The 27490-nt window shown below is 52.1% G+C and overlaps 1 protein-coding gene across 2 annotated transcripts in view; it reads left to right on the top strand.

Moving 5' to 3' along the window:
* The window catches only part of MMRN2 (multimerin 2), a 37383-nt gene that overhangs the window by 8841 nt on the left and 1052 nt on the right, over positions 1-27490 (top strand). The window contains exons 2-6 of one of the 2 annotated variants that reach the window (XM_029061422.1): positions 17913-18035; positions 18334-18440; positions 19966-20046; positions 20383-20574; positions 21534-23360. In XM_029061422.1, coding sequence (XP_028917255.1) covers positions 17913-18035; positions 18334-18440; positions 19966-20046; positions 20383-20574; positions 21534-23360 — 2330 coding nt within the window. Of the gene's footprint in view, positions 1-17912; positions 18036-18333; positions 18441-19965; positions 20047-20382; positions 20575-21530; positions 23361-27490 lie in introns of both variants that reach the window. The other variant, XM_029061421.1, reaches the window with a different exon arrangement.

The raw sequence follows: 27490 nt of genomic DNA, 5'->3' as shown, positions 1-27490 counted from the left end.
GATTCTGCCATGTTCATGCTGTGTGATCTTGGGCAAGGCAGCTAACTTCTCCATGCCTCAGTTCCCTTATCTGTGAAATGGGGATTCAACGTCTGTTGTTCCTTCTATTTAGACTCTCAGCCCCATGTGGGACCTGATTATTTTGTATCTACCCTAATGCTTAGTACAGCGCCTGACTTATAGTAAGCACTTAACAAGTACCACAATTACTATTATTGCTCATAATAATGATAACGATGATGATAATGATAATCATCCCCAGACCAAGTGGCACCACAGCTGACGACCGGTAGCCGACTGTGGCAGTCCGACAGACGGACGGAAAGGCAGACCGGCATGGGGCCCTGCAATCTAGAAACATTTTTTTTCAAGCAGAAGTTTCCAGAGGAACTTGAGAAGAGGGAAAATAGCCCAGGTAACACGATGATCTGTAAACAACAAACACAACAGCGCAGCCACACACAATCTGAGGGTGCGAAAGATGTGGTTGGGATCATCAGACCCACAGTGGCTTAGCAGCCACTCATACTACTCGAGAGAGGAGTCCCCTTCAAACACAAAGGACAAACAGACCTATGAACATATAATCAGCCAGAGAAGTGGCCGCTACAACCACAACACAAAAGCACATGTCTCAGAGAATCCTACTTCCTGTTTCCAGGAGTTGCCCATTGCTCACAAAGATGGAGCCAGGGAGGACGTTCAAGGCAGCAGATGAGGCTGAAAGGGTCAGTCCTGGATGAGAATCCCTTCCTTCCTGCCACTTTAAACACTGTCCCCTGCTCTGCGGCTGCAGCTGTGAACCATCAGTCGAGTGTATTTATTACCGTGTGCAGAACACTGTTCAATGCACTTGGGAGAGTACAAGGTAATTAATGGTAATTAATGTTGGTATTCGTTAAGCACTTACTATGTGCAGACTTAACTTCTCTGTGCCTCAGTTACCTCATCTGTAAAATGGGGATTAAGACTGTGAGCCTCACGTGGGACATCCTGATTACCCTGTATCTAATCCAGCGCTTAGAACAGTGCTCTGCACATAGTAAGCGCTTAACAAATACCATTGTTTGATGTGGAGAGGAATGGGCAACCATTGAAAGTTTCGGAGGAGAGGGGAGACCTGCAGAGTGATATTTTAAGAAAATAAATCGGATAACAAAAAGTCAGAGCTTCAGAGGGGTGAGACTGGAGGCAGGGAGACTGGTGAGGAGCCTGAGGTAGTAGTATCCCCAGTGCTTTGCACAGTGCTCTGAACACAGTAAGCATTCATTATATAGCACTCAATGTATATCACTGATAGACTGATTGATGACAAGTGCCTTGACCTAGACTGATTGATGACAAGTGCCTTGACCAACATGGTAGATTAAAGGGAAGGAGAGGATCCTGGAAATATTGTAGAGGAAGAAATGGCAGGATTTAGTGACAAATGGAATGTAGGGGTTAAAAAAGAGGGAAGTTGCAGGTTCCAGAGACTGGTGTTATCCACTGGTGGAGTTATCAAGTATGATGGGAATTTTAAGGGAGAGGAGGATTTGGAGGGAAAGTGAGGAGTTCAATTTTATTAATGTTGAGCATAAGGCGCTGGTGGGACATCCATGAGAAGCAGCGTGGCTCACTGGAAAGAGCCCGGGCTTGGGAGTCAGAGGTCATGGGTTCGAATCCCAGCTCTGCCACTTGGCAGCTGTGTGACTGTGCCAAGTCACTTAACTTCTCTGTGCCTCAGTTACCTCATCTGTAAAATGGGGATTAATTGTTAGCCTCACATGGGACAACCTGATTACCCTGTATCTACTCCAGCGCTTAGAACAGTGCTCTGCACATAGTAAACACTTAACAAATACCAACATTATTATTATTGTTATTATCCATGTGGAGTTGTCCTGGAAACAAGAGGAAAAGTGGGATTTGTAGTACTTGTGTGAGGCTGGGGCTGGCCAAGTAGATTTGGGAGTCTTCTGTAAAGAGGTGGGAGCTGAAGCCAAGAGAGATAATTAGTTCTCCAAGAGAGTGAGTGTAAAGTGAGAACAGGGTACCCAGAACAAAGCACTGAGGGACACCCCCACACACAGTGGAGGGTGCCAGCAGATGAAAGGCTGGTGAAAGAGTCTGAGATGGAGTGGCAGAGAGACAAGAAGAGAGGAAGAGAGAAGAGAAGCAGTGAGGCCAAGTGGATAGAGCACGGGCCTGGGAGTCAGAAGGACCGTTCTAATCCCAGCTTCGCCACTGTCTGTTATGTGACCTTGGGCAAGTCACTTTACTTCTCTGAGCCTCAGTTCTCTTATCTGTAAAATGAAGATAAGTCTGTGAATCCCGTGTGGGACATGGACTGTGTCCACCCTGGATTAGCTTGTGTCTATCCTAGGGTTTAGAACGATGTCCGGCACATAATGAGTGTTTAACCAATACCATAAAAAACCCCAAAACTGTGAGGGTAGAACCAAGGTTATGTAACATATCCACAAGAGGAGGGTCATCCCTAGTACCAAAGGCAGCTGAGAGGTTGAACAGGATTAGGACAGAAGAGAGTCGAGAATATAAACTCGTTGTGGGCAGGGAATGTGTCTTTTATTGTTGTATTGTACTCTTTCAAGTGCTCAGTACAGTGCTCTGTACACCATAAATGCTCAATAAATACTATCGAATGAATTTAAAAAGGGGGAAGTCATAGTTAACCTTGGAGAGTTCCAGTGAAATGAAGTAGGTGGAAATCAGAGGGTCAAGGGGGAAGCTGGGAGAGAGGAAACTGAGGCAGTGGGTATATAAAACTCCTTTGACGACTTTAGACGTGAACTGGAGTCAGGAGATGGGGTGGTAGCTGGAGGGTGCAGTGGGATCCAGAGAAAGTTTCTTAGGATAGGGGAGATGTAAGCAAGTTTGAAGGCAGGGGGGCAGGGCCCAGTAAAGAGTGAGCTGTTGAAGTTAGCCATTAGGTGGAGAATAAGAATGGACAAATGTGTTTTTATCAGATAAGAAGGGATAGAAAGCAAGGCACAGGTAGAGGGGGTAAATCTTACCGGGGTAAAAAATCTGGGCCTGGTAAGAATGCTGGGCTCTGCTCTTCTCCTTGGGGCTGACTGTGTGGTCTTAGGGAATTTCCCTAACCTCTTTGAGCCTTAGCTCCTTCCTTCTGGAAATGGGGCTAGCAGTGAAGGTGAGTGAGTCCCACGATGGAAAGGCCTCTGAACTTCTCTGGAGGGAGAACTGGGATCTCCCCCCAGGAAGGAATTAGTTCTCTCTGCAGCATCGATGGAGTGAGGCCACATTTCTCCGCAAGCCTCCCCTCCAGTGTTCTCCGCTGCTGCCGGAAAAGTCCTGTTGCCACTGCCTTCTGCCTCTAACGAGCTGGCCCTGTGAGAAGCAAGAGTCCAGCCAGACCAACAGGAAGGCCTCGACCCCTGTTCCCACCCTCCAGGCTGTTGGAAGCAGATAAAACTGTGAGGGGAGGAGAGCGGTCCAAGCCCAGGCCCCAGCCAGGAAAGTCCGGGAGAAGGCAGAACAATGCCAGGCCGCCCCCGTTTGCTCCGTCGTTCCTTCGTCTCTGACACGTTTCCAGGAAAGCGGTGGCCGGTTTGTCCGGCGGCAGGCCTGCCACGCAGAAACGTTGCGAGGGAAGACGAGGTCAGGGGGTTCTCACGAGGCGGGGGACCCGCCAAGCTTTCCCACTGCCATCCTGCAGCCAGGAAAGAGGCCTCTCCGCCCCTTCTCCCCACCAACCCCACTCCCCACCCCAAGCTCTTCCCCTCAGGCAAACCTCAGGGTCAGTTGGCGGGGCCGGAAAGGTGGGGAGCTGGGCGGCTTTCCTGGACCAGGACCAACCCCGTTCTCAGAAACCAGCCCTGGAAAGACCCTCCTTGCTGACCCTGGTTGTGGTGGATCTCCTCCCCAAACTGTCCTCGCTGACCGGGGAGTTCTGCCAGCCAGCAGGGTCAAGCCAGCAGCCCTAGCCTCACCATGAGGGGCTCCAGGTGACCAAGAGTCCCCCTCCTTTCCAACAGTCTCCTGGCCAGAGGCTCTGGGCATAGACTTTTGCTAGCAAATGCTCGGGCCTTGGCTGGGGGAGGGGGTGGGAGGAGGAGGGGCAGGTGGAGGAAGGCAGGACTGGACTAGCCTGGACTAGCCTGCTCATCCCGGAGAAGCAGCATGACATAGTGGATACAGCACCGGCCTGGGAGTCAGAAGGTGATGGGTTCTAATTCTGGCTCTGCCACTTGTCAATTGTGTGACCTTGGGCAAGTTGGCCTCAGTTACCTCATCTGTAAAATGAGGATTGAGACTGTGAGTCCCACATGGGACTGTGTCCAACCTGATTTGCTTGTATCCACCCCAGCGTTTAGTACAGTGCCTGTCACATAGTATGGGCTAAACATAGCTCTCCATCACCTTGCCCCTTCCTACCTCTCCTCCCTTCTCTCTTTCTACCGCCCACCCCGCACGCTCCGCTCCTCTGCCGCCCACCTCCTCACCGTCCCTCGGTCTCGCCTATCCCGCCGTCGACCCCTGGGTCACGTCCTCCCGCGGTCCCGGAACGCCCTCCCTCCTCACCTCCACCAAACTGATTCTCTTTCCCTCTTCAAAACCTTACTTAAAAATCACCTCCTCCAAGAGGCGTTCCCAGACTGAGCTCCTCTTCTCCCTCTACTCCCTCTGCCATCCCCCCTCTACCTCTCCGCAGCTAAACCCTCATTTTCCCCTTTTCCCTCTGCTCCTCCACCTCTCCCTTCCCATCCCCACAGCACTGTACTCGTCCGCTCAACTGTATATATTTTCGTTACCCTATTTATTTTGTTAATGAATTGTACATCGCCTCGATTCTATTTAGTTGCCATTGTTTTTACGAGATGTTCTTCCCCTCGACTCTATTTATCGCCATCGTTCTCGTCTGTCCGTCTCCCCCGATTAGACCGTAAGCCCGTCAAACGGCAGGGACTGTCTCTATCTGTTGCCGACTTGTTCATCCCAAGCACTTAGTACAGTGCTCTGCACATAGTAAGCGCTCAATAAATACTATTGAATGAATGAATGAATAAACAAACACCATAATTATTATTATTTTTATTATTATCCCTCTGTTCCATGGGTGGGGGTGGGGGGCACTGTGTCCAAACCAACATGTAGTAAGCATTTAACAAATACCACAACTATTATTATTATAATTACTAGGGAAAGCAGGTTGTATGGGCCCTATACGGAATCACCTGGCCCCTTCTCCTGGTCAAATACCAAAACCCAGATCATCCTGGTTCTGGGATCCTGGAAACTTCTCTGGATCCAGCCTGGCTGACAGCCCCACCCCTCAATCCTGGAATCATAGCTTCCCCCCCCGACCCAGGCATGATATTTATTAAATTCCCACTACATGCCAAGCACAGTGCTAAACACAGGGGTAGATACAAAATCGGTCCCACATAAGGAACATGGTCTAGATGAGGAGAGCAGGAATTTTTCCCCATTTTACAGAAGAGGAAATTAAGGTTCACAGAGAGTTTTAATCAGTGGCTTGTCCAAGGTCCAACAGCAGATCAGGGACAGGACTGGGACCAAAATCCAGATTTCCTGGCTGCCTGTCCCATGTTTTTTCTACTAGGCCATTCAAAGTCTTAGAGGTCAGAGCTGGAGGTGCCCCTTGCCCCCTGCCCCCTGTCCTCTGCACTCTGTTGCCAGGGACCTTGCTCAGGGTGGTGTGGGAGGAGAAAATGTTGGAATCACAAGTACCACCACTCCTCAGTTGTGGGTTCCCAGGACATTTCTAGTCTCGTGGGAAGACTAGAAGTAACCCCAAACCCAAAGGAAGATGGGTGGGCTCCTGCCCCATTTATGAGAGCTTTAACTCCCCTGACTCCTGAGGATCCATTGGCTCCATGCACTGCCCAAGGCCATTCCTTTCAATGAGAAGCAGTATGGCTCAATGGAAAGAGTCCGGGCTTGAGAGTCAGAGTTCATGGGTTCGAATCCCGACTCTGTCACTTGTCAGCTGTGTGACTGTGGGCAAGTCACTTAACTTCTCTGTGCCTCAGTTCCCTCATCTGTAAAATGGGGATTAACTGTGAGTCTCACGTGAGACAACCTGATTACCCTGTATCTACCCCAGCGCTTAGAACAGTGCTCTGCACATAGTAAGCGCTTAACAAATACCAACATTATTATTCCTTTCCCACTCTACCAGCCCCACTTCTTTTTCCTATTCACCATTTCCCAGAGAGCCCCAACTTCAGTAGCTGCACTGGCAAGGCTTAGTCTTCCACCTGCGTGGGCCCCTCCCTCACTGAGAGGGCCTGGGGAAGCAGGACCATGGCTCAGTCTGGCAAGGAGCTGGGGAGGCCACTATACTCCTAGCCAGGCTGTAGTCTGATCCCCCGGTTTGCTCCAGCTCTCGGGCATCCTCAGCACGGGGGCCCCTTTCCGTGACTGATTTATTGGATTTTCTTCTTTCTTTTGTGGAGCAAAGAATACAGGGCCCATGATTCCCCAGCTGCTTCCCTCCTCCCAAGGCCCCCAAACCGGCCCGGAGACCCAGACCACCCAACCTCCAGTCCAGGCAGTTCTCCCTGGGATCTCATCACCTCCACTGACACAGAGCAGTCCAAGATGAAACGGCCTCATTTGCCTTCCTGAGTCTCAATCCTAAACGTCAAGGTGCGATCGCATTCTCAGCTTAACATTTGCACCAGCCCACTGAATGCTATACTATGACAGTCGAAGCATCTAGTCTAGAGTGGCCTCTAGACTGTAAGCTTATTGTGGGCAGACAGTATGCCAACTCTGTTGTATTGTACTCCCCCAAGCACTTAGCACAGTGCTTAGTCTTCAATAAATACCACTGATTGATTTTGTCTGGCTTTATTCTAGTCAGCCTGTTTTTCAGCCAGCCCGTCCTTGTCCAGAATGGGTATGGTACTGGACATCTTTCTGCCTGCTCTATTTATTTTAAGCAACCAGCCTCCCTCCTCACCCAACCATGGCTCCTATTTCCAAGTTCCATAGCTTGGAAGTGGTGCCCATATTGAGAAGGACCGAGGAGGGAACATAAAGGTTCAGAAGCAAGCCGGAAAAGGTGTCTGAGCTCCCCAGGTGAAACCCTCTAAGTCTGGGAGGCCTGGAATGGACTTGTACAAATGGCTCAGTCACGGTCAACCCATTCAGCTGTGTGCCCTCCATAATGCACATGTTGTTGTGTCCATCTGTTGGTCTAGAATCCACAAGCCCATCAGTGGCCACCCTGGACTAGGACTGGCCAATGTAACCCTGGTCTTCAGAAAGCCCACAGCAGTGACCACGTGTTTAGGGTGATGTACTTGTAGAAACCCAGAAGGGGCTGCTTTCTCCTGGGCTTCCCAGGGCAAAGATCTCCGGGGCAGACTGACCCCCAGGAGGGAGAGATATCAGCATCTTTCTCAGACCCTGCCTCTCAAAGGGGGTGCTGGGAACAGCTTCCCCCCTCCCCTGGATTGTAAGCTCGTCATGTGCAGGGACTCTATCAGAGAAGCAGCATGACGTAGTGGATAAAGCATGGGCCTGGGAGTCGTAAGGTCATGGGTTCTAATGCTGGGTCTGACATTTGTCTGCTGTGGGACCTTGGGCAAGTCACTAAAGTTCTCTGTGTCTCAGTTACTTCATCTGTAAAATGGGGATCGAGACTGTGAGCCCCATGTGGGACAGGAACTGTGTCCAACCCAATTTGGTTGTATCCACCCCAGTGCTTAGTACGGTGCCTGGCAGATAGTAAATATTTAACTAATACCACTATTAATGAATTAATTACCAGCTGTTGTACTGTACTCTCCTGAGCAATTAGTTAAGTGCTTCGCACACAGTAAGAGCTCAATAATACCATTGCTGGTGAGGCGGAAGTCTCGGGAGTTTCTGCCTGGCCTCTTCCTGCACCCTCTCCTCAGTCTGAGCTCAGAAAGAACCACTTCCTGCCTCCACAAGGGCTGGCAGTGCTCGGCGAGGGGTCTGGGCTTTCTTGACCACTAGACAAACCGTTGGGCCAAATCGCTGAGGCTGAGGTTCCTTGATAGGTTGGGAGGCTTGTCCTTGTTTGGGAGGCTTGTCCTTGTCTGTGGGTCCCCAGGGCCATGAGGTTGTGGAATTGCAGGGGAGCTGCAGAGGAGCAGCAGGGAAGCTGCCCCCTCTCCAGGGATGATACTTGGGAGGAGGCAGATGGTCCGTCCTGGCAAGCTGTGGCCAAAGTCCCCACAATCCTCTGCCAACTCACCCCTCTAGCTGGGCTGGAAGCAGAGCAAACGGAGAGAAGACATCGGACCAATGCAGGGGAATAGCAGAATTCACAGATCACCCAGGCTGGTACGACAGACTGGTGTTCCCCCACAGCAAGGGACCCTGGATACTGGCCACCAAGGCCAGAATCCTCTGAGCCCAGGCCTTGGTGCATTTTGGGGACCTTGTCTTCCTACACTCTCAGTCCCAGGCTGGTTGACTGGCTGGTTGTGGGAAAGAAACAGAGGAAAGTCAAGCTTTGACAACCTTCTGGGTCGTGAACAGACAATCTGTGCTCTGGAGGAATGGGGCCGCAGGTGGGAAATGTGGCTTGGAGTCAGGCACCTTTCTCTGCTGTCCAGCAGGACTTGGGGTGAGTTCCATGACCACGATGGGATTCCCGTCTTTCTCGGGGAGCCAGTGGCACAGGAGGTGGGCTCTTGGGAACATTCCAAGTGGACAGAATAGAGGCTCCAGAGTCCCGAGCTGGAATGGCTTTGGATTCTGTGGTAGGTCAGGTGTTTCTATCCATGCTGTTCCATCTGTGATGTTCCCTGACCCTTGATCAACAGCGTCCCAGGACATTCATCCATGCTGGTCCCCTTGAGTCATTCTGACTGTGGTATCCTGCCGGGGGTGTGCTGCCTGGGGAGTGCTCCATCTGAGCTATTAAGATCTCTGGCCCTTCACTGACTACCCCTCTTGTTCAGACTCTCCTCCCAAGGCTGATGCCCTGGGATGGCATGAGATCCTAGGATTGCCTCTGGCTGCTCTGCACGCTGTACTCAGGGAATACTGGGAAACTCAGTACTGATCCAGCCTCAGTTTCCAGAATTGGCAGGGCAGTCAAGAGCCCACCTTTTTCCCCGCCCCGAGCCCTGTAGCCCGGCAGGGCCCTGGGGGCATCTGGGTCCCTGCCATACTTGGAGACGTGCTGGATTTCCAGCTGGACTGTGACCCCTGTGCTTTCCAGGGAAGTCAGAGGCTGAGTCACCTTCCTCTGGAGTGGAGGCTCTGCCCCACGCCCAGGGAATGCTTTAAGAAACTTCAAAATAACCCATCCTCCTGGGCATGGCTCCCAAGAGCACTGCCCAATTCCTTCCAGTGCTACCTGGTTCCATCTCAGGCCCTGTCCCGTCCTAACGGCTAAATGCATCCTTGTTCCTTGTTTGACCTCCAATAATCGATTCTCAATTTCCCAAGATCTTGGGAAGGCTGGGTGGCATGGAAAATTGAAATGCATAAATAACTCAAATGCATATTTTAGCCTTCATCTTCCTCCTCCTCCCCTTTTTTGGTAGAGTTCGTAATAAAGAACTAAATGGGAATATCTAAATCTCCCTTCTCCCCTCACCCTCTGAGACTGAATAAGTCACAGGTTGGCTAATTGAGACCTTTCTGCCAATACTTTCATTCATTCATTCCTCTAATAGTATTTATTGAGCGCTTACTATGCACAGAGCACTGTACTAAGCACTTGGAATGTACAATTTGGCAACAGAGACAATCCCTGCTCAGTGATGGGCTCACAGTCTAATCAGGGGAGGCAGATGGACAAAAATAAGACAACATAATCATGATAAATAGAATCAAGAGGATGTACACCTCATTAACAAAATAAGTACTTGATTTTGGGCTACTGGATGGGATAACGGGTCTGGGAGACAAATTGAAATGGGGTCTTCCATCAGTCGATCATACTTATTGAACACTTACTGTGTGCAGAGGACTGTACTAAATGCTTGGTAGAGTACAATCTAGCCTGCTCCAGACTGCGCGCCTGTTGTTGGGTAGGGATTGTCTCTATTTGTTGCTGAATTGTACTTTCCAAGCGCTTAGTACGGTGCTCTGCACCCAGTAAGAGCTCAATAAATACGATTGAATGAATGAATGAATGAGTCAATCATTAGTATTTTTTGAGCCCCTGCTGTGTGCAGAGCACTGCACCAGGGTTTAGGAGAGTACAGTAGGGTTAGTAACGCGATCCCTGCCCTCAAGGAGTTTACAATCTAGTGGGGGAGGCAGACCCTAAAATAAATTATATCTAAGAAAGAGGGAATATGTACATAAGATAGTGGTTAAATAATAGGGTTTGAAAGTGCAAAAACGCTATGGGACTTTACGAGAACTTAAAGTGCTTCAGTGACACAGGGAAGTAGCATGATCAAGTGGAAAGAGCACAAGACTTGGAGCCAGAGGACCTGGATTCTAATCCCGGCTTCACCACTTGTCTGCTGTGTGACCTTGGGCAAGTCACTTTAACTCTCCATCTCCTACTCCCCCAGACTCACTGGGAAAGAAGGAGGTGTCTGCTTCCTTCTTGCACCCCACTGCTGCTTTCACACTATCCTCCCTCCCTCTTCCCTCTCCTTCCCCTCCTTTGAAGCCCATATTATTTGCTTCTACCACCCGCTCCAGATTATTCTAGCTGTCATCTACCACCCCCCTGCTCCCACCTCCAACTTCTTTAAACACCTTGACCCCTTTCTCACCTTTCTTCTCTCCTTCTCTCTGCCCACTCTGATCCTCAGAGACTTCAACGTCCACATGGATGTACCCGGTGACTCCTCTGCCGCCAGCCTGCTGTCACTCCTTGACTCTGCCAACCTCCCGCTCCACCACACCTCGCCCACTCACCAACTTGGTCATACCCTCGATCTCATCATCTCTCACCGCTGCACTATCTCCACCCTCACCAACTCTGAAATCCTTCTCTCTGACCATAACCTTCTCACCTGCCTCCTCTCTCACACTCCTCCCCCTTGTAAATCTGTTTTACTCCCCCATGGAGACCTCCGCTCTCTCGACCCCATCCATCTCTTTCAAAGCATCACACCCCACCTTGCCTCCCTATCCTCTCTACCCACTCTCGATGATCAGATTCCTGCTCACAACTCCACCCTCTCTACTCATCTCAACTCTCTTGCTCCCCTTTCCCTCTGCCGCTCTCACTCTACTAACCCGCAGCCCTGGATCTCTACCTCTGTCTGCCTCCTTCGCTCTTATGCTTGAGCTGCTGAGTGCTGCTGGCGAAACTCTAAACATTAAGCCCAACCTTATTCACTTCAACTTTATCCTTTCCTGCCTTAAACTCTGCCCTCTCCTCTGCCAGGCAAACTTATTTTTCTTCCCTCATTGACATCCACGCTCATCACCCCCACCAACTGTTCTGGACATTTAACTCTCTCCTCTGGCCCCCGTTCCTCCCCCTCTTCCATCCTTCACCCACAATGATCTGGCCACCTACTTCATTATGAAAATTAACACCATCAGGTCTGAGCTCCCCAAAGTCACCCCTCCCCTTTCTCCATCCAACCTGCTCTCAACCCTCTCCTCTACCTTTCCATCCTTCCCGGCAGTATCTTCAGAGGAGATCTCCTCCCTTCTCGCAAGTGCCACCCCTCCACCTGTGCTTCGGACCCCATTCCCTCTCACCTTATAAAAACTATTGCCCCTTCCCTCCTCCCCTCCTTAACTTCCATCTTTAACCACTCACTCTCCAATGGCTTCTTCCCCTCTGCTTTCAAACATGCCCATGTCTCCCCCATCCTAAAAAAAATCCTCTCTTGACCCCACTGCCCCTTCCAGTTATCATCCTATCTCCCTCCTACCCTTCTTTTCCAAACTCTTAGAACGAGTCATCTACACTTGCTGCCTTGAATTCTTCAACTCCAACTCTCTCCAATCTGGCTTCCACCCCCTCCACTCTACCGAAACTGCCCTCCTCCTTGCCAAATCTAATGGCTCCTACTCTATCCTAATCCTCCTCGACCTCTCAGCTGCCTTTGACACTGTCGACCACCTCCTTCTCCTCAACACATTATTCAACTTTGGATGCACAGACTCCATCCTCTCCTGGTTCTCCTCTTATCTCTCTGGTCATTTATTCTCCGTCTCCTTCGCGGGCTTCTCCTCCCCCTCCCATCCCCTAACTGAAGGAATTCCTCAAGGGTCAATTCTTGGTTCCCTTTTGTTCTCCCTCTATACTCAGACCCTTGGTGAACTCATTTGCTCCCACGGCTTCAACTATCATCTCTACACAGATGACACTCAAATCTACATCTCTTCCTCCACCTGGATGTCCTCCCGCCACCTAAAACACAACATGTCCAAGACTGAGCTCCACTCTCTGACTTTCCCCGTCACCGTGGATGGCACTACCATCCTTCCCATCTCACATGCATGAAAACTTGATGTCATCCTTGACTGTGCTCTCTCATTCACCCCACACATCCAATCCATCACCAAAACTTGCCTGTCTCACCTTCACAACATTGCCAAGATCTGCCCTTTCCTCTCCATCCAAACTGCTACCTTGCTGGTATAGGCTCTCGTAATATCCCGACTGGATTATTGCATCACCCTCCTCTCTGATCTCCCATCCTCCTGTCTCTCCCCGCTCCAGTCTATACCTCATTCCGCTGCCCGGATTATCTTTCTACAGAAACACTCTGGGCATGTCACTCCCCTCCTCAAAAACCTCCAGTGATTGCCTATCAACCTTCACGTGAAACAAAAATGCCTCACTCTTGGCTTCAAACCTCTCTATCACCTTGCCTCCTTCTACCTCACCTCCCTTCTCTCCTTCTGCAGCCCACCCCCTACACTCCACTCCTCTGCTGCTAACCTCCCCATGGTGCCTCGTTCTCACCTGTCCCACCATCGACCTGGCCCATATCCTACCTCTGTCCTGGAATGCCCTCCCTCCTCACATCTGCCAAACTAACTCTCTTCCCCTCTTCAAAACCCACCTGAGAGCTCACCTCCTCCAGGAGACCTTCCTAGACTGAGCCCTCCCTTTCCCTCTGCCCCTCCTCCCCTCCTCATTCCCCTACTCCCTCCCTCTGCTCTACCCCCTTCCCTTCCCCACAGCACTTGTGTAGATTGGTATATATTATTTATTACTCTAATTAATGATGTGTATATTTCTATTATTCTATTTATCTTGATGGTATTGATGCCTGACTACTTGTTTTGTTTTGTTGCCTGTCTCTCCCTTTTAGACTGTGAGCCCATTGTTGGGCAGGAATTGTCTTCATCTGTTGCCGAATTATACATTCCAAGTGCTTAGTACAGTGCTCTGCACATAGTAAGCGCTCAATAAATATGATTGAATGAATGAATGAATGAAATTCTCTGTGCCTCACTTCCTCCCTCTGCAAAATGGGGATTCAATCAATCGATCTATCATATGCACTGAGTGCTTAGTAAAGCAGTGTGGCTCAGTGGGAAAAGCCTGGGCTTAGGTTCTAATCCCAGCTCCGCCACCTGTCAGCTGTGTGACTTTGGGCAAGTCACTTCACTTCTCGGTGCCTCAGTTCCCTCATCTTAAAATGGAGATTAACACTGTGAGCCCCAGGTGGGGCAGCCTGATTACCCTGTATCTCCCCTAGTGCTTAGAACAGTGCTCGACACATAGTAAGTGCTTAACAAATACCAACGCTATTATTATTATTGTTATGTGCAGAGTACTGTACTAAGCTCTTGGGAGAGTGAAATATAATGTAAATAATATATCAGTATATATTATTTTATAATATAATAATCATTAAATAAATAATATAAAATAAAATAATATATCAATATAAATAGCATTTTTATAATATAATAATGATTAAATAAATAATATAATATAAAACTCTAGTAAGGATATGTATAGACAGACTGGATGGTCTCTCTGTCCTCGTTCTTGGCTGGGCTACTCTTGCCATTACTAGTTTTCTTGTCGTTCATATCTCTTGCTGAACGAAGCCCTACCAGGGACCATTCTGGACAGAGTGGGCAGATGGTCACCCCTGGGTCCCCGTCCCCATCAAAAGGGGCTCAGTAGAGACCTGGTGCTGGGCCCAGTTTATAATGACCCCCTGGCATTCAGAACTGGCATTCAGAACTGACCCATAGCCCGACACTCGTCTCTGAGTGCAAAAAGAAAGCTGGGCTTTAAGAACTTCCACCCAGCGGGGGCACCCACTTGGGTGTTCAACCACATGCTGCGGGGGGGAGATATGGGCACAGGGCCATCTTCCAGGTGGCGGGGCTGGAGTCCAGTCTGCCCTTCTCACTCCGCAGCCCTGTTAAACATGGTTTAGCCATGGGAGCCAGGGGAGACAGGAAACCAGGGGAGCACAGCCGGATGAGAGTGGTGGTCCCCGGGCTAGGGTGCCCTACCCCCGGGCCGTGCTGCTTCTCCTGGCGGGTGAGATTTGTCCCTAGTACAGTGCTCTGTATCTAGAGGCCTAGTCAGTGCTGGTGCGAAGGTGGTTATGATGTAGTCTTGGTATCCAAAACTGGGTTAAGAAAATCATGTGCCCCCAAAACACTTGGGGCTCAGATGTCCCCCTTAGTGGCAGCAATTCCTGGGAGGACCCTATGAGACTCTAAAATAGGTAGCTCAGTGCACTGTGAAACATCTGGAGGTCAAGACTCTTTTGGAAGAAACTGCTAGTTGAGCATATCCACTGGCCCTGCTGACCACCTATGCCCAGCATCTCCGGGCTAGAAGGCGGTGGCTCCAGGCCGACTGACTACCGAGAGGCACGGGCCTGGTTCCAACCCTGTCCATCACCCCAGGAAAACTCCTCTTCTCCCACTCCTTTCTGCAAGGCCCTAACTTGATCCCTTTATTCATCCCCCTTCCCAGATTTATAGCATTTATGTACATATCTGTTATTTATTTATTTATATTAATGTCTGCCTACCCCCTTTCTAAACTGTAAGATTATTCATTAATTCATTCATTCATACATTCATTCAATAGTATTTATTGAGCGCTTACTATGTGCAGAGCACTGTACTAAGCGCTTGGAATGTACAATTTGGGAACAGATAGAGATAATCCCTGCCTATTGACGGGTTTACAGTCTAATTGCAGGGATTGTGTCTGTTTATTGTTACATTGTACTCTTCCAAGCACTTAGTACAGTGCTCTGCACACAGTAAGTGCTTAATAAATACAATTTACTGACTTACTGACACTGGCTTCACACAACCTGCCGTCCTGGTTAGACCCCCGAGCCTCCCCACCCGGGTGCCCTTCCCTCTGGTGGCACCGGCAGCTGACGAAGACTCCTTTTCTCCTGCCCTGATTTATGACTGACCATTGTTCCTGGGAGCTGCCATCCAGAAGGGGATTTTCCTCTTCTCTGAGAGTTATCGGGACTCCGGTTCCTGTGTTCCTGCCCCGAAACCCATTTAAAGGTCATCCGGGCCTCCCCCTTCCCCAACCTCCCCACGCCCCCTGGGAACAATGAGGTACTTTGTTCTGCGCTCTGCTCTGATAATGAGCCAAAATGCGGCCTCCTGGCATTTCCAGATTCCCTCCATGACGCAGCCGGCATTATAAGCGTGGAGTCTAGGCAGCAGCGAGTTGGGTTTCTGATGGGAATGGGATATTAATAACTGCCAGAACCCAAATTCCCTAATATAGCCAAAATCCCGGAGAGCCTGAGCTGAACCAAAATGCTATTTCAGGAGAAAATGGCTCAACACTGTGAGCTAGGGGATAGAGCATGGGTATGGGAGTCAGAAGGACCTGGGTTCTAATCCTGACTCAGCCATTTGTCTGCTCTGTGACCTTGAGCAAGTCACTTAACTTCTCTTTGCCTCTGTTACCTCATCTGTAAAATGCAAATTAATAATAATAATGTTGGTATTTGTTAAGCACTTACTATGTGCAGAGCACTGTTTTAAGTGCTGGGGTAGATCAGGGTAATCAGGTTGTCCCACGTGAAGCTCATGGTCTTAATCCCCATTTTACACATGAGGTAACTGAGGCACAGAGAAGTTAAGTGACTTGTCCACAGTTACACAGCTGACAAGTGGCAGAGGTGGGATTCGAACCCAAGACCTCTGACTCCCAAGCCCAGGCTCTTTCCACTGAGCCATGCTGGCTGTGAGTTCTTTGTGGGACAGTAACTATGTTCAACCTGATTTGCTTGTATCCACCTCACTGCTTAATAAAGTGCCTTGCACATAATAAGCACTTAACAAGTACCACAGTTATTAATTAGTATCGTTAAAATCAGGAAACTTTACTTCAACCCCGCCCCTCAAGTTGCTGTGTGACATAGTCACTGGATCTCTCTGGGCTTGTGCTTCTTATCCTGCCTCCTGCACCTAAGTTCATATCTTCACTGCCTTGGGTTCCACTGGAAATGTCAACAGCTCAATGTAACCTGAATTTGAGAAGGCAGAAAAATCAATCAGTAGTATTTACTGACTCCTACTGTACACTGTGCAGCATACTAAGGGATTGGGAAAATAACAATGATGATAATAATGATAATAATTAATATAATAGTTATAATAATAACATCTATTATTATTATTATAATAACTGCCAAGCACTGTTTTAAGCACTGCGGTAGATACAGGTTAATCAGGTTGGACACAGTCCCTGTCCCACATGTGGCTCACACTCTTAATCCCCATTTTACAGATGAAATAACTGAGGCCCAGAGAAGTAAAGTGACTTGCCCAAGATCATGCAATAGAGTTAGAAAGTACAGTCTCTGCCTTTCAGAAGCTTACAGATAAGTCAGAGAGAGAGAAATAAAAGAATTTACTAAAAGGAAAGAAAGGAAAAATGGATACAGCTGAGTAAGTGCTAAAATGATCGATAAGTGGGTTGATATGTATAGAAATGCTGTGAGTGCATAAATATGTAATTGGTGCACAGGTGTTGAGATGGTGGAAGGGGAATATCACCTGAGGAGAAGAAAAAACAACAACTGGGAAAGGCCTCCTGGAGAAGATGGGATTTCAAAAAGGTTGTAAAGCTGGAGGAGAATACCTTCAGAGCTAATCAATCATATTTATTGAGAGTTCACTGTGTGCAGAGCGCTGTACTAAAAGCCAGACAGGAGGAAGGGCTGTGAGCAACGTTTTGGAGACAGGAGAGATGAGCACCGGGTTCTGTGAGTAGTTTACCTTAAGAGGCGTTAAGAGTGTGAGCTGGGGTGGAGTGGGAGAAGAGAGTGGATAAGTAAGAGGGGAGAGCGGATGGAGTGCCTTGAAGCAAAAGGTCGGGAGTATCTCTCTGATGTGGAGAGGAATGGGAAACATTGGAGATTTGTGAGAAATGGGGGACATGTGTAGAAGAGAAGCAACCCTGAATGTTTGGAAGACAGAGCGACTGGGCTGTGAACTCAAAGCCATGTTGAAATCAGACCATTAGGGGAAGTTAGAGGGGTGGGAAGTTATGCCACCTGGAGAAAAACTCCCCTCTTAGCACTAATGGATTGAAGAGGCATGGGGAAGGAGCGCAGTTTGAGCATCTGAATAACAGTAGCGTGGCCTAGTGGTAAGAGCCTGGACCTAGGAGTCAGAGAGAGGACCTGGGTTCCGATCCTGACTTGCCACTTGTCTGCTGTGTGACCTTGGGCAAGTCACTTAACTTCGTTGTGCCTCAGTTAACTCATCTGCAAAATGAGGAATCAATACCCGCCCTCCCTCCTACGTAGGAACCCCATGCAGGATCTGATTATTTTATATCTAGCCCAGAGCTTAGTCCAGTGCTTGGCACATAATAAATGCTAAACAAATACCACAAAAATTTGTATTATAATTGCTATTATTAAATGGGTGAGACATAGGTGATGACTGATGCAAAGGTGCTCCCGAGGCCCAAGTAGTGGCAGGAAGCAGCCATCGCGGCCCAGGAGAGAACACGCTTGGTTGTCCATTCTCTTTAGCAACTGGTGCCCATTCCAGAGGTCCAGACTGGTCACATTCGTCGCCTCCTGCAAAACTGAGAAATTCCTCGTCCACTCTCAGATGCCCTGCCCTTCCGGGACTCCCGACTGCCAGAGAGTCATGTGAGTGCGGGCCTGGGGTTCCAGCTCTGGGGGTCCCCTCGCCTCAGCAGGTCCCCCCCTGCCCTGGGGCTCCAGAGTAGGACAGTGAGACCACCGAACCGAGGGAAGGGGCAGGAAGTGTGGCGGGAGGAGGCTGGACCCACGATGGTGGCGGCCAACGAGCTGGAAGGGCTGAGGCCGGGACAGGGAGGAGGTGGGAGAAGCAGAGTCAGGCCCCGGCCCCCTACCCCGTAGTTGGAACGAGGGACCGCCCCCCACATCAGACCTGTGCATGACCCCGAGTTCCTCCTCCTTTCAGGTATCGCCTCTCGATGAAGCCGATCTACCAAATTAAACAGAAGGTTCTGGTGTCCCTGGACTGGAGGTGCTGCCCCGGATATAGTGGACAGGACTGCCAACACTATGGTCAGTTGGGTGACAAACTGCTCAGCAGAATCACTACACCGCGGAGAAGCGGCGTGGCCTAGGGAATGGAGCACAGACCCCGGAGTCAGAGGACCTACGTTCTAATCCTGGCTCTGCCACTTGCACGCTGTGTGACTTTGGCCAAGTCACTTTTTTTGTGGCGGGGCGGGGGGTTGTTTTCTGGTATCTGTTAAGCACTTACTATGTGCCGGGCACTGTTCTAAGCATTGGGGTAGATACAAGCTAATCAAATTGGGCACGGTCCATGTCCCACATGGGGCTCACAGTCTTCACAGTCTTAATCCCCGTTTTACAGAAGAGGTTACGGAGGTTAAGAGAAGTAAAGAGACCTGGCCAAGGTCACACAGCAGAGAAGTGGAGGAGGTGGGACTAGAACCCAGGTCCTTCTGACTCCCAGGCCCTTCTCAGACCTGTACCCTGGGAGGTACTTAACTTGGGTGCCCCAGTTCCCTCATCTGCAAAATGAGGATTTAATACCCCTTCTCCCTCCTAGACTATGAGTCCATGTGGGACCTGATTAGCTTGTATCTACACCAGTGCTTAGTACGGTGCTTGACACATAGTAAGCACTTAACATATACCACTGAATGAATATACCACAATTAAGTATTTTGATCAGCTGGGAGACCGTCACGGGTAAGATCGGGGCTACTACGGCCAGCTAGGTGACCTATAGGGTGGCCAGTCATCCGGTTCCAAACCTGACGGTCTGGTATCAGCAGGCCTGTCTCCAGCCTGGCCAGGATGTGGTGCTTCCTGGCTTTAGGCCTGCAATTTCGAGCCTCCTTCTGCTTGGACAGTGCCCCAAGCCCCGTGATGTGCCCGTGCTTCCCGAGGGTGCTGGGAGGGGTGGCAGTAGGTCTGGAGCAGTGGGGATGGGGGGTGGGGGTGGCTCTGGGGCCTGGGGATTTCCACGAGAGTCTGCAGTGACATCATCGTGCTCCTTGGCGTAACCTGCGTGATGCGCGAGTGAGCCGCAGCTCTTGCTGGGTCCACAAAGACACACCTGAGATCGGCTAGTGCTGTTCTCTAAGTCACCTCAAATGGGATGGGAGACACCATGGTCAGCAGGGAGGGAGACTCCAGGGCAGGGTACAGAATGGAAGAGAAAGCTTATGTGGGGATTGTGGACAGCCATTCCTACTTATTCTCACTCTTATTCTTATTTTTATTCCTTCTGCCCGTCCTCCTGACTTTTGGTTTTTCCCCGTCTTGGTCTCCTACTCCTTCACAGCCCCGGCACAGCTCCTCTCCTCTTCCTCCTCAGGCTGCCTCCTTGCTCTCTTGCACCTCACAAACCCCAACGGCCTCTCATCACCCCAAACAGGCTCCCTTTTTGAGAAACCTGGGCCCAGTGGGAAGAGAGAGAATGGAACCAAATCAGGAGACGGGGTCCCAAATCTAGCCGGGCTCTGCCCCTGGATAGGTGACCTGGGCAAAGCGTCTTGCCCTCTCTGGGCCCAGGAAGGAAACCCACCCCTTCTATCTCTCTTTTCATTGTCAGACCCCAGTTTGATCCCCGTGAGCACTAACCGGGCTGGAGGGAAGGAGGAGGAGAAGCATGGAGAGGATTCTGCTGAACGCAGTAAGTTTTTGAACCTGGCAGGTAATTTCTAGGAGGAAATCAGGTCTCAGAAGTCTGGGACCCTTCTGGCGTAACTTAGAAAGTAGATGGCGGTAAAAGTGTGAGCAGGTGTGGTGTTGGTGTGAGTGTGTATGGAGGTTTGTGTGGGGGTATGTGCATGTGGTTGCGGGCACGTGAGATGTGCGTGTGCATTATCATTTGCTACCTGGAGACTTGCTGGGCGAGGAAGGCGGCGTGACACAAATAAGGGAAACTTTCTTCCGGGCTCCCCTTTCCCACCAACATCCTCACGGCTGGTGACCCGGACATTCACCCGCTTCTCTGACTCCCACCCAGCTTTAACAGCAGCAGCAATAACCTGGCCTGGGGCATCTACGGTGCTCAGGAGGGCCATCAGCAGCCAGGGGAAGCACCGGGGAGACCTGCAGAATGACATCCAGCAAGCCACCGACCACCTCCTGGACCTACAGGACCAGCAAGAACACAACCTTACCAGGATGGCTGTGCCCGCCCACCAAACCCAATCCGGTAAGTGGCTTCCAGTCTGCTGTTAGGCCGCGGGGTGGGGGAGGTAGGTAGCCAGCAGGAACCCTGACCCTGGCCAACATTCATTCATTCATTCATTCAATCGTACTTATTGAGCGCTTACCGTGTGCAGAGCACTGTACTAAGGGCTTGGGAGAGTGCAATATAACAATAAACAGACATATTTCCTGTCTACAGTGAGCTTACAGTCTAGAGGGGAGCAGCAGGAACTCCAAAACCAGCCATTGTTGAGCCTTGCGCTTGCTAGTGCCTCTTCGGGTCCAGGAGGAGAATCCAGCTTTCAGTGTAGTCAGAGGAAAGATCATGGCAGGTCACAGAGATCCAAGCCCACCCAAAACCCAGTACCCATGGTGTAGTGGATAGACAACGGGCCTGGGTTCTGCCTCTTGTCTGCTGGTGACCTTGGGTAAGTCACTTCACTTCTCTGTGCCACGGTTACCTTATCTGTGTCACCGAGATTAAGAATTTTAGCTCCTCATGGGACAGGGATTGCGTTCAACTCGATTTGCTTGTATTTCATTCAATAGTATTTATTGAGCGCTTACTATGTGCAGAACACTGTACTAAGCGCTTGGAATGTACAATTCGGCAACAGATAGAGACAATCCCTGCTCAGTAACGGGCTTACAGTCTAAACATTGGGCTCACAGTCTAAATGATCCCTTCCAAGGCTTAATACAGTGCCTAACAAATGCCATCTTTATTATTATTATTACCGCATTGACTGACTGAAGCAGGAGGGAAGGCTGGAAGCTGTCCCGCTTAAGTCTGGGGCTATTCTGGGATTTCCCTTTCCTTTCCAGCCTAGGGTTTCCAGACTAGCACAGTTTCCTGGGTCTAGCACAGTGTCCTGTGCCTTGGGAGTGAAAAGTCCCGCCCCCTCCCCTGCCCCCAGCGGCGCCCCGACCAGAGGTAACCTTGCGTCTCCTTGGTTCCAGAAGATGCCGACTCGCTCCTCCGGCCCGGGCTGCCCGCCCATCTGCAGGACCTGCTGCGGGACCACTTCGCCCCCGTCTGGAGCAGCTACAACCAGAGCCTCCAGGCCATGGCACGGGTGCTGAACAACCTGACCCGAGATGTGGAGGCCAACAGGCGCGGCCTGGAGGGGTTCCGGGAGATGACGGAACCCCGGCCGGACCTACAGGAGCTGGGGACCAAGTTTGAAGCCAAAGTCCAGGAGAGCGCGGCGAGGGAGGACCAGCTGCGGCGGGACCTGGAGGGCCGACTCCAGGTCCGGCAGACGGCCCTCCACCGTGACCTCATGGCTCTCGAGGCCGACCACGACCTGAGGCTGAAGAGGCTGCAGAAGACCCAGCAGCTCCTTCTGCTCCCCATGAACCGCAGCTTGGCCGAGGTGAGGCGGGGCCAGGCCCTGCTGCAGGATCGGCTGCAGCTGCTGTGGACCAACCTCTCGGCTCTGTCGGCGGCCGCCGCCGGCGGGGGCCGGGAGGCCCTGCAGGCCCTCGAGGGCCTGAACGCCACCCTGGCGGGTCACACGGAGCAGATCCAGGAGCTGTACTCCGAGTCGGATGAGACCTTCGAGCAGATCACCCAGCTGGAGAGGCAGCTGCGGGACCTGCAGGCCCAGAACAAGGCGACCGTGGAGGAGATCCGGGTCATCCTGATGGAGAAGTCGCTCATCGCCGAGGAGAACAAAGAAGATCTGGAGCGGCAGATCCTGGAGCTCAACTTCACGCTGGGCCAGCTGCAGGGCAGCCACTGGGACCTGCTGAAGTACCTGAAGGCCTGCAACTGCCAGAAGCTGTCCTGGGACCTGGACCTGGTGCAGGAGCAGCAGCAGAACGCCACGCGTCTCCTGGAAGAGTCCCAGCTCTCCCTGGACGAGCAGGCCCGCTTGGGGAGGTCCTCCCTCCAGGCCCTGCGGGCGGCCGTGGAGGACCTGTCCGTGTCCCTGGATGACCAGCGGGAGCAGGCGGCCCGGGGGGCGATGCAGACGTCCCGCCTCCGCAGCCAGGTGCAGGCCCTGGCGGGGGACGTGGGCTCCCTGAGGCAGACCGAGCGCCACTTCCTGGCCGAGATCCGGCGCCTCAATGGCTCCTTCGGGGCCCTGCTGAATGACGCCCTGAGGCACGAGAACATGCTGGAGGCGCTGCTGGGGAAGGAGGTGATGGAGGACTTGTCCGAGGAGGAGGCCGGCGCGCTGCCCATGACCTACGACGACATCACCGCCGCCCTGCGGGACGCGCAGGACCAACTCCGGGACGCGCAGGACCAACTCCGGGACCGGGACGCCCGCTTGGACGCGCTCGAGGAGCGGCTCAGGATCCTCGAGGGTGGCGGGGCCCGAAGTCCGCAGGAGATGCCGGAGATCCCGCGGCCGAGTCACGAGGCCTCGGAGGAGGGGCTGCCCGGGGATCCGGTGGACGGGGTGGTCCGCCGCCTGGAGGAGGAGACCAAGCACTTGGCCGCAGAGCTCAGGAGGCTGGAGTCCGACCTGGCCGACGGCCGGTCCTGCGGTAACTGCTCCGGGCTCACCGGGCCTGCCGGGCCACGGTGGGGGGAGCTGGAAGCCACAGAGCGGAACTTCCAGCGGCACCTCCAGCTCTTCCAGGGCCTGTTCTCCAACTACGCGGACTTGGTGGCTGCCAACGTGAGCCTGGACCTGGCCAAGCTCCACTCCGTCCTCAGCAGGAAGGGCAAGAAGCAACAGAGAGGTCTGGATGCTCTGGGAAAGAAGGGCAAGAAACAGAAGGAGCGGGCCGAGGAAGGGCGCCCGCCACCACGGGGACCGGGAGACCCGGAAGCAGGTGAGAGTTGCCCTGCCTGCCTAGGTCCCCCTAGGCTGGTGGGGAGCCGGGGAACGTTCCCTGGATGGACGGGGAGGGGGATGCTGGTCGGCCGGTGTATCATCCTCACCACCGGGCCGGGCTGGAGCAGCAGCAGCTAAGCTGCAAGCAGAAGGCTCGGTGCTGGGGCTAATAGTCCCTCAGCTCTGCTTAGTCAGAGGGCCCCGGGGGGCTGGGGCTGTAAGAGGCCACAGAGGCCCCTTCTGCTACCGACGGCTCTGAGTCGTCTGGGCTTTTCCCAGGTCCCTGTCTGGAGGAAGGGACCTTGGCCTCAGAAGGGACGGGGCCAAGTGTGGGGGTCTCAGGCCCCAGGGTTCAGCCCGGTGGGTGAGGCAGTGGAGGGAGGTGAGAAGGAAAGGAAAGTGGGGGGCTGAAACAGCACAACCCAGCATCTGGGGCAGAGGCCTCCCGCCCCAAGCCAACTCTAGAGCCCCCAGCTGCTGCAGGAGGTCTAGACCAGGGCGAGCACCGGCCCAACAGGGTCACGGTGGACGAGGTGAGGGATGCCCGGTTCTGGGCTGTCAGGATCAGCTCGGTGCAGCCCTGCCTGGGCTCTGCAGCAGTCTGGTCCCCCGGGAGGAGGCTGAGCCTCCCGAGAGCTGGTCCCCGGTCCTACCTCCGTGGTCATCTCGGAGGGCTGAACTTGAGCCCACTTCAGCCTGAAGGCCCAAGCCCAGCTGGCCCCAGGACTCTGGCCTGTTTCGCCATATTTTAAACACCGTGGCTAGTGGAAAAAGCAGAGGCCTGGGAGCCAGGGGACTTGGGTTCTAATCCTGGTTCTGCCAGTCATTTCGTTTCTCTGTTCCTGCTTCCCCATCTGTAAAGTAGATGTACTTATTCTCCCTCCTCCTTAGACTGTGATCCTCGAGTGAGACAGAAACTGTTTCTGACCTGATTACCTTGTATCTACCCCATTACCTAGTACAGTGCTTGGCACACAGTAGACGCTCAACAGCTATTGCAACTGTTATTATAATTATTACTATTATTAATAATAATGCTGGGGGCTTCTCTCTGCCCCTGAGTCAGCCCCATGCCCAGAATAATAATTATGGTATTTGTTAAGGGCTTACTATGTACCAGGCACTGTACTAAGCGCTGGGGTGGATTCAAGCAAATCGGGTTGGACACAGTTGCTGTCCCATGTGGGGCTCATAGTCTCGATCTCCATTTTACAGTTGAGGTAACCGAGGCACAGAGAAGTGAAGTGACTTGCCCAAGGTCACACAGCAAGCCAGTGGCAGAGCCAGGATTAGAACCCATGACCTTCTGGTTCCCAGGCCTGTGCTCTATCCATTACGCCACACTGCTTCCCAGAATCAAACGCATTTACCCAGCTTTAATAATAACGGTAATAACGATGGTATTTGTTAAGCACTTACTATGTTCCAAACACCGTTCTAAGCACTGGGGTAGATACAAGGTAATCAGGTGGTCCCCCGTGGGTCTCACAGCCTTCATCCCCATTTTACAGATGAGGCAACTGAGGCACAGAGAAGTTAAGTGACTTGCCCAAAGTCACACAGCTGACAAGTGGCATAGCCAGGATTAGAACCCATGAACTCTGACTCCCAAGCCCATGCTCTTTCCACTGAGCCACGCTGCTTCACCTCTTCCTTTCATTCATTCATTCATTTAATCATATTTATTGAGCGCTCACTGAGTGCAGAGCACTATACTAAGCACTTAGTAGCGTACAATATACCAATAAACAGACACATTCCCTGCCCACATCGAGCTTCCGGTCTAGACTTCCCACCGCAGTCGCACCTATTCCTACCCCACCCACGGATCCCTTGGGTCCTGTTGCCACCTGGGACCGCCAATAATAATAATAATAATAATGTTGGTATTTTAAGCGCTTACTATGTGCAGATCACTGTTCTAAGCGCTGGGGTAGACACAAGGGAATCAATCCCACGGGACGGACGGGGGCCTCCTCCCCCATCACCCCACCACCCCATCCCCGGCTCTGGGCGCTGAAGGCCGCAGAGATGCCGCAAGGATGAGCGGGAGAGGTCAGGATTGAAGGGCCGTGGGTATGGAGAAGCAGCGTGGCTCAGTGGCAAGAGCCCGGGCTTGGGAGTCAGAGGTCGTGGGTTCTAATCCCGGGCCTGCCGCTTGCCAGCCGTGTGACTTTGGGCAAGTCGCTTCACTTCTCTGTGCCTCAGTTCCCTCATCTGTAAAATGGGGATTAAAGCTGTGAGCACCACTTGGGACAACCTGATGACCTTGTATCCCCCCAGTGCTTAGAACAGTGCTTTGCACATAGTAAGCACTTAACAAATACCAACATTATAATTACTCTCCCAAGCACTTAGTACAGCGATCTGTATACGGGAAGCGTTCGATAAATACTATCGAGTGACCAATTGATTGGGGTAGGGCAGCTGGGGGGGCGGTTGGGGGCATGGGGACAGGCTAGCCAGAGAACCAGCGTAGCTTAGTGGAAAGAGCCCGGTCTTGGGAGTCAGAGGACGTGGGTTCTAATCCCGGCTTCGCCACTCGTCTGCTGTGTGACCTTGGGAAAGCCACTCAACTTCTCTGTGCCTCGTCTGTAAAATGGGGATTGAGTCTGTGAGCCCCACGTGGGATGCAGCGTGGCTCAGTGGAAAGAGCCCGGGCTTGGGAGTCATGGGTTCAAATCCCAGCTCTGCCACTTGTCAGCTGTGTGACTGTGGGCAAGTCACTTCACTTTTCTGTGCCTCAGTGACCTCATCTGTAAAATGGGGATTAAGACTGTGAGCCTCACGTGGGACAGCCTGATTCCCCTGTATCTCCCCCAGCGCTTAGAACAGTGCTGGGCACATAGTAAGCGCTTAACAAATAACATTATTATTACCTGATTACCTCATATCTACCCCAGCGCTTAGAACAGTGCTTGGCACATAGTAGTCCCTTAACAGATAGCATCTTTATTAGAAGCTATCTGAAGCCGGCAGGGAGTGTGATGTGGGCGCCAACAGGGATGAGGGGGAGGGAGGGGCTGGGAGAGGCAAGAAAAGCTGAGCCAAAGGCTGAGGCAGGGGAGCATCATTTTTTCAAATCTATTTGAAAGGGATCGTTTTGTATTCATTTTAAAGGTTTAAAACAACTCCAAAATGTTTAGCCATCGAGTTTGTTGGAGAATCTGAGGGCTCAGAACCCGAAGAAAAGGGGGGGACTCCCAGGCGGCGGCGGCAGGGGCCGCCCAGGGCCCGAGGCCCAAACGCACGTTGCTCTGTTGCCCCCTTGTGGCAAGAAGGGGAAATGGCGGCGCAAGGAGGATTCCGAAAGGCGGAGAGGAGGGGTGAGGCCCGGGGCCTGCGACGCTCAGGGGTTGTCAGGCTGACGGCCTCTGAAGATGCCACGCTGAGAGCCTGTGAGGCTGTGAAGATGCGAGGCTGAGAGGCTGTGAAGCTGTGAGGATGAGAGGCTGCGAAGACGCGAGGCTGCGAGGCTGTGAGGCTGAGAGGTCGTGAGGCTGTGAAGATGCGAGGCTGAGAAGCTGTGAGGATGTGAGGGTGTGAAGATGCGAGGCTGCGAGGCTGTGAGGCTGCGAGGCTGTGAAGATGCGAGGCTGGGAGGCTGGGAGGCTGCGAGGCTGTGAAGATGCGAGGCTGTGAGGATGAGAGACTGAGAGGCTGTTAGGCTGGGAGACTATGAGGCTGTGGCGATGCGAGGCTGTGAGGCTACGAGGCTGAGAGGCTGAGAGGCTGTGAGGTTGCGAGGCTGAGAGGCTACGTGGCTGTGAAGCTGCGAGGCTAAGAGGCTGTGAAGATGCGAGGCTGAGAGGCCGAGGGGCTACGAGGCTGTGAGGCTGCGAGGCAGCAAGGCTGAAAGCCTGTGAGGCTGTGAGGCTGTGAAGATGCGAGGCTGTGAGGCTGAGAGGCTGAGAGGCTATGAGGCTGTGAGGCTGCGAGGCTGAAAGCCTGTGAGGCTGTGAGGCTGCAAGGGTGTGAAGATGCGAGGCTGAGAGGCTGTGAGGTTGCGAGGCTGAGAGGCTGAGAGGCTGTGAGGCTGTGAAGCTGCAAGGCTGACGGGCTGTGAGGTTGCGAGGCTGAGAGGCGTTGAGGCTACGAGGCTGTGAGGCTATGAGGTTGTGATGCTGC

This window comes from Ornithorhynchus anatinus, chromosome 3, assembly GCF_004115215.2.
Source record: "Ornithorhynchus anatinus isolate Pmale09 chromosome 3, mOrnAna1.pri.v4, whole genome shotgun sequence".
Classification (NCBI taxonomy): domain Eukaryota; kingdom Metazoa; phylum Chordata; class Mammalia; order Monotremata; family Ornithorhynchidae; genus Ornithorhynchus; species Ornithorhynchus anatinus.
The sequence above is the reverse complement of the archived record's forward strand: the minus strand, read 5'-3'. Positions and strand labels throughout refer to the sequence as shown.